Source organism: Charadrius vociferus, unplaced genomic scaffold (assembly GCF_000708025.1).
Source record: "Charadrius vociferus isolate BGI_N301 unplaced genomic scaffold, ASM70802v2 scaffold59, whole genome shotgun sequence".
NCBI lineage: Eukaryota > Metazoa > Chordata > Aves > Charadriiformes > Charadriidae > Charadrius > Charadrius vociferus.
Window position 1 is genome coordinate 8,023,950 of NW_009661371.1, and position 6,000 is coordinate 8,029,949.

The following is a 6,000-nucleotide window of genomic DNA, read 5'->3' on the forward strand; positions in this document are numbered from 1 at the left end:
AAAGAAAGCAACCAATGACTTTCCTTCCCCTTATAAATTAGACCTTAAGATAACATGAAATACAATTTTTGCCTTATACCAGATGTCTTCATTTTTTCATAGGGAAGTTTTTGGAGGCACGGATTATAGTGTTTTTCTTCAACAAGATACAGTTTCCTTTTATATGGAAAACCTTAATGGATTGCCAAAGATCAGTAGAATTAAAAAATACATTAGGAACACATCCTGCTGAGCAATGTGTTGAAGCTGGACGCTAATATGTACCTTTCTTGTTTGACAGGAGTATAAAGTCTCCAGCTTTGAGCAAAGATTGATCAGTGAAATTGAATACAGGCTGGAGAGATCTCCTGTGGAAGAATCAGATGACGAGGTGCAACATGGAGATGAACCTATTGATAACAGTATGTCACCATATTTTGAGATGAAGCTAAAGCATTACAAAATCTTTGAGGGAATGCCAGTCACATTTACATGCAAAGTGGCAGGAAATCCAAAGCCAAAGGTAAGAAAAGGGTAAATGTTTCTAGAAACACTCTGAAGAGTTCTATATTGGTGCTTTACAGGCAGCCCGTGGACCCTGTGGGCTGGATCTTACAGGAACAGCAGACATTCACTCTTGAAAAGAAAAACTCCAAGCTGGTATAAACAGTCAAATATCTTTTGACACCTCTGGAATTATTTAAATAGGCAGAAATCCTACTATGAGGCTTCAGCTCTTAGTTACTCCCTCCTGAGACTTCATCTCAATTATTTTACGTGGAAGTAATACTTCCGTCATTTTCAGAGTTACCTTCAGGGTACATCTGCACCACGGAGTGCAGTGCTAGAAAACCCCATGAGAGCTGGCACAGTAGTCCCAAAAGCAACCTCATCAGGTTAACGTGGGTAATTAGCTCAGGCACAGCAACATGCTAATGCAAAAAATGCTTCTGGTTCAGGAGCCAGCGTAGTATCGCTGCATTCTTCAGCGTTGCAGAGCTTATAGCTACACACCCTAACAAGATTGAATTTTATTGAAACTTAGAGGAAGGCATCATGAAATACCATAAGCTCCCATATATCCCAACAGCAAGATGGGACATGATGGTGAGGTTTTAATGATGAGCTTCTGAGGGAGGAGGGTTGGGCTTGGGAAGCATTTCCTTTTAGCAAATGTAAAAGTACCAGTTGTGTGATGTTAGTAGTCTGGAAGAATGCCTTCCTTTGGTAAGTTGTGTTTAACCATTTCAAAAATTGCTTGGCAATCAACTGACTCATTATGCAGGAGGCAAACAGCAGTAGCTTCTTCAACTTGCTTGCCAAAGCCAGTGTCTTCCCCGTGAGGTCCTTGTAGCTCTTACAGTGACCTCTTGTGGGCAGGGGCTCTCTTCTTCTCAGACAAGATCAAAGGTGCCTTTTCTCTTAGGTAAGATCTTTACAGCAGCACCTACATCCAAATCTCTTATCTAGTTTAAGTTTTACAGGTATTTAGGATTTTGAACAGAGATAAATGCAAATGACTTTACATGTCCAATGACAGAGGTGTATGATGCCGCACAAACTGTAAAAAGAAAGATGGACTTTGTCAGGTAGCAGAAAAGGAACAACAGAGAACTAGACCTATGTCGACATTAGCAAGTAATGCAGACCAGCAGAAGCAAATCTGTGGAATGAGATATCTGTCCCTCCATGCGTTTCAGGAGGTTTTACTTCAGGCTAGCTCTAATCTCATCCTACAGACTGAAGCAGATGCAGCACATTAGATGTGTTCTTGGAGCACATTTTCTGGCTTAGTTTCATCTGAAAGGAATCCAATTCTGTGCTCCAAGACCACAACACAATGTGAACCACTGCAAAGTAAGTGGGGCTGATCAGTATACTCGTATCAAAAAAAGCTCTCCTGCTTCAAACTGAAGACACACACTGAGAAGATTAGGCCAGTCTGTGAGCCCAAACCTTTGATGTCCAGCACGGCTTTTGAGATGACAGTACAGAAGAGTCCGTTGCGCTGAATAAGGGTGGAAGACAAGTGGTTCATTGGTGTTAGAGGTGCAGTGTGCTGGAGAGGTACTCTTTTTGCCCGAGGCTTATGACTAAGTTGCTGGATCACCTCTTATGAATCGGCTTTAGTCACCTTAGCCATTCCCTAATTTTCACAGTTTTCAATTAAGGTGTAGTTTCAGTGTCATCTTAATCTGATTTAAGACAGATGAAAGAGGATGTCTCCTTTCCCTTACTCTCCTTGATTTGGCGTTAGGGATTGCACAGCCAAGGAACCACATTGTTAGTCCTTCCCCTGCAGCAGGGCATTGTAAAGGAGGATCTGATGTGAGTGCACGCTGATTCAGATACGATGTTCTGTTTTCCTGCAGCGTCGCAGCACGCACATTAAGAAGTGATTTGCTCTTGCACCTGGGACTATGACCCTTTATTCCATTCACTCGCAGATGCTTTGTGCGATTTGCTAAGTTGCTTGGGATGGAACCAATTTCAGTGCTGTTGGATGGCTACTTGTTAGCTGGGCTTCGCAAATGTCAGAGGCTCTATCTTCCCCTCGTCTGCCTGAGCGTGCCAAGATAGCAGTTTGGAAACGCTCGATGGCTGAGGGCTGCCCTTCTGCTGTCGTTTGTTGAAGCTGGAAGTGTTACCCCTGAATAAATTCTTTACTTTGGCAAATGAAAAGCTGGAAATAATTTACTAACTTGAAGCTCCTCCCTTCTAAGTATTCTGTCAGCTCTGCCAAGGAACGGCTTTGGGAAGGACTGTAGCGTTTCTAAAATCTGGCATTCATTACAAGGGATTTTTCGAAGCGGGGTTATTGGCTTGATTATTTTTTCCCCTGAACATGCCATGTAAATTGAATACTGATGTGCAAAATCTGTCTTCATAAATATGACTTTTTAAATCTGAGTCTACTTTTGTTATAGCCTTGAGTGTAATGTAAAACTATTTTCTCATTAAAATGAGAACCTGTGGTGATACAGGAGGGATTGTGGAGCCCTCTTTTTAAGGGCTATTTCTCTTCAGAATTAGGACAACGCCATTCAAAAGGTTAATTGAGACACGAAAGTTGCATAAAGCTGGTACTGCTCGCTCTTCACATGGCTGAATATAATTCTTAGTGATTAAAAATGCCTGTGCTGCCCAAGATCAAAAACCCTTTTGTACTGTGTATTCCATTGTATTTCTAGTCATTACACATTGGTTTCTGAAAATCTGGTGCAAATAAAAGCAATCCAGATGCAGCGTTCAGTGCTTACGTAGTTTAATGGTACATTTATTAAAAGGTATCCCAGAAAGAAAATACCTCACTGCAAGGGCCATTGTCTCCAGCAGTGGTAGTGTTTTACTGATTAACTCCACGTCAGATAAAGGTAATATTAAGAATTTACAACTCATAAGTAAAACCCTGTGATGCCAATGCTTTTACACTTAGTGGAAGCAAGTACTGGACAACACATGCATGTTGTTTGGATAGCTGGTTCAGTTAATATTTGCATGTATTTCCATGTAATAATTCCTGGCACGTCTCCTGATATTTCTGATAAGTGCATTTTATTAAATAGTTGCTACTTAATGCAGTAGATTTCCAAGCGAGGTTATGACACATGCAAAGCATGCAAGTTAAAACTCATTTTTTGCAGCTATGTTGTTACCGGCCTCCATTAGCATGTGTATATAAGTGATCAAATATCTTTTGCATCTCCAGTAAGTGCTCTGTCAGCAGATGAGAAGACATGACTAAATCTTTTGTTAGCACCACAGAGTCTCTGCAAGGCTGCTGACAGACAAAATGGGAAACAAGTATAACCAGCTATTGAGGAAATGAAATCATTTCAAGTTACGCATAATGCTTGTTAATATAAAAACCATACATGGTAATTAATTTATAAGGGAAATTTCCACTCGTTCCCTCCAAAACATTCTCCATTGTCTTTTTGTGAAATTTAAAAGTACATCCTTAACTTCTCCCCCCCAGTGAATGAATGTAGAGCTTTGAAGTGTTGGCACGAATGAAGAACCTGGCACGTTAAACCCCACCAGGAATTGTGCTTTGCTTTGTCACTTCATTTTTACTGGAAAGCCCGGTACCCTTTCCTTGCTGTAAGACCTAAATTCCCACTTCAGGAATTAGACCGAGGAAAATCTGTGTTTCGGTTAAAATATTTGGATTTTTTTCACCTCAAGTTTAAGGCATTAAAAACACATACGTGGTTTTTTGTGTAATTTATGGGTCACTGTAAGATATTATTCTGCATACATCATTTTTTAAATTTTTTTTTGGCTCACTGAAAGTAGATCTTGGGTCAGCCAGAGAATAAAATTATGTATCAAAAGTAATGGAAAAGACCTCTGTTTGATAGATAATGTAACTGTTCTGTACAACTTGGAACTATAGCGGTGCTGGCGGACAATTGTTAAAGCCTATCTGTGTGCTGACTTGCTTTGACGTGTTTCCTGTGATTTTGTGAAGTCGCCCATTTCTGTAGATGTCTGTCACATCGGGGCGACACTGTTGGTTTCAGTCGTGCAATGATACTGAGCTGCCCCTCCGCCTATGGAACCGCTCGGTGCCAGCGTGAGCGGCTGAACCCCCTTCTGGCTTTTTAGGACGGTCCTGTCAGCGTAACGGATATGAGATGAAACTGGTAGTTCAACAGTGAGATCATTACTTCTATTTTATTCATCATGGAACTAATTATTCCCATAATTATCTTGGTTGACGTTTTCGTTTTCTGTAAAGAGAGCGGTAACGTTTTTTTTCTCGTTCTTTGGATTTAAGTGAAATAAAAATTTAAAATTAGTAATAGTCTCCAAAACAGAACTTTTCTTTCTAATGACATTTATTTTTGGTTCTTGCAACGTTCAGCTGCTGTTCTGTGCTGGAGATGGGGGCAGCCCGTACTCACCCGTAAATTTCTTTGGTAAATGTTGATGCTGCCGTCTTTCTCTCTGAGCGATTGCTGATCTGTAACTTGTCTTTTAGTGAAAGTGGTTCACAGAGCGTGGTTCTGCACTTTCACGAGTTGATCAAACTGGTTTTCCTCTAATGCCTACCAGAGAGGTTTTCAGCAGTTCAGATTCATTAGCGCTGTTAATTGAGAAATGATGACAATGAGCACCCACCTCTTATCAGCCATGCCTTGTTTTTTTTCCTGCAGATTTATTGGTTTAAAGATGGGAAGCAAATTTCTAAACGAAGCGATCACTACCGAATTCAAAGAGAACCTGATGGAACTTGCTCACTGCATACGGCAGCCTCCACCCTGGATGATGATGGGAATTACACTATTATGGCTGCTAACCCACAGGTAAATGAAGGTTTGGCTCCAGAGCAAACATGCTTCTGGACATAAATCTTCAGAAAACTATCTCATCTTACGTATGCATGATTTAATTAAATGATGAAGTCACCGTAAAGTATGTAAGTTAGAGTTGTGTTTTCATCTTGCATCAGGAGGGTGGGACCTTTCTATCTCCAAGAGATTAGCAACTCAACAGCAGGTTTTTTCCTACAGTTTGAGGTTTCAGAGGGGAGGGGTGTTGCTTTTTAATCACCCTTCCACCATTTGTTTCGGCTGATAACATCTCAGTATCCTAACTGAGCATGGATAGCACACAGACTCTAAAGGGAGAACAAAATCCAGTTTACCAGCAGAAGTAACCCAATCCAGCAATTTCATTTTTCTTCTGTTGACACTGCTCACTGACTGAGGCCAACTTTTTGAAATGAGTGGGAGTATATCGCACCTCGATGTGTTTACATTAGGCAGTGATTGCTATTCTGTAAGGCAAAAAATGCGAGCGCTTTTTATGTAGGGGGGAGGGCTCCCGTGTTGTTCCCAAAGTCTTAATGTTTTTCTGAAACCTGGAGCGTTACTGGTTTTGTAATATTATTTGCTCTCTGCGGACCCAGGATGAGGGCTGAGGTATACAACAGAAACCCACTAGAGTGTTGGGCATAGCTAAACTTTACAGGTCACGCATCCTCTTGAAGTAACTTTTTCTTCCCACTTTCCC

At 41.0% G+C, this 6,000-nt stretch overlaps 1 protein-coding gene across 1 annotated transcript in view; it reads left to right on the plus strand.

Moving 5' to 3' along the window:
- The window catches only part of PALLD (palladin, cytoskeletal associated protein), a 201,474-nt gene that overhangs the window by 182,748 nt on the left and 12,726 nt on the right, over window positions 1-6,000 (plus strand). Inside the window, exons 13-14 of the mRNA XM_009893734.1 lie at window positions 281-502; window positions 5,142-5,291. Coding sequence (XP_009892036.1) covers window positions 281-502; window positions 5,142-5,291 — 372 coding nt within the window. The remainder of the gene's footprint in view (window positions 1-280; window positions 503-5,141; window positions 5,292-6,000) is intronic.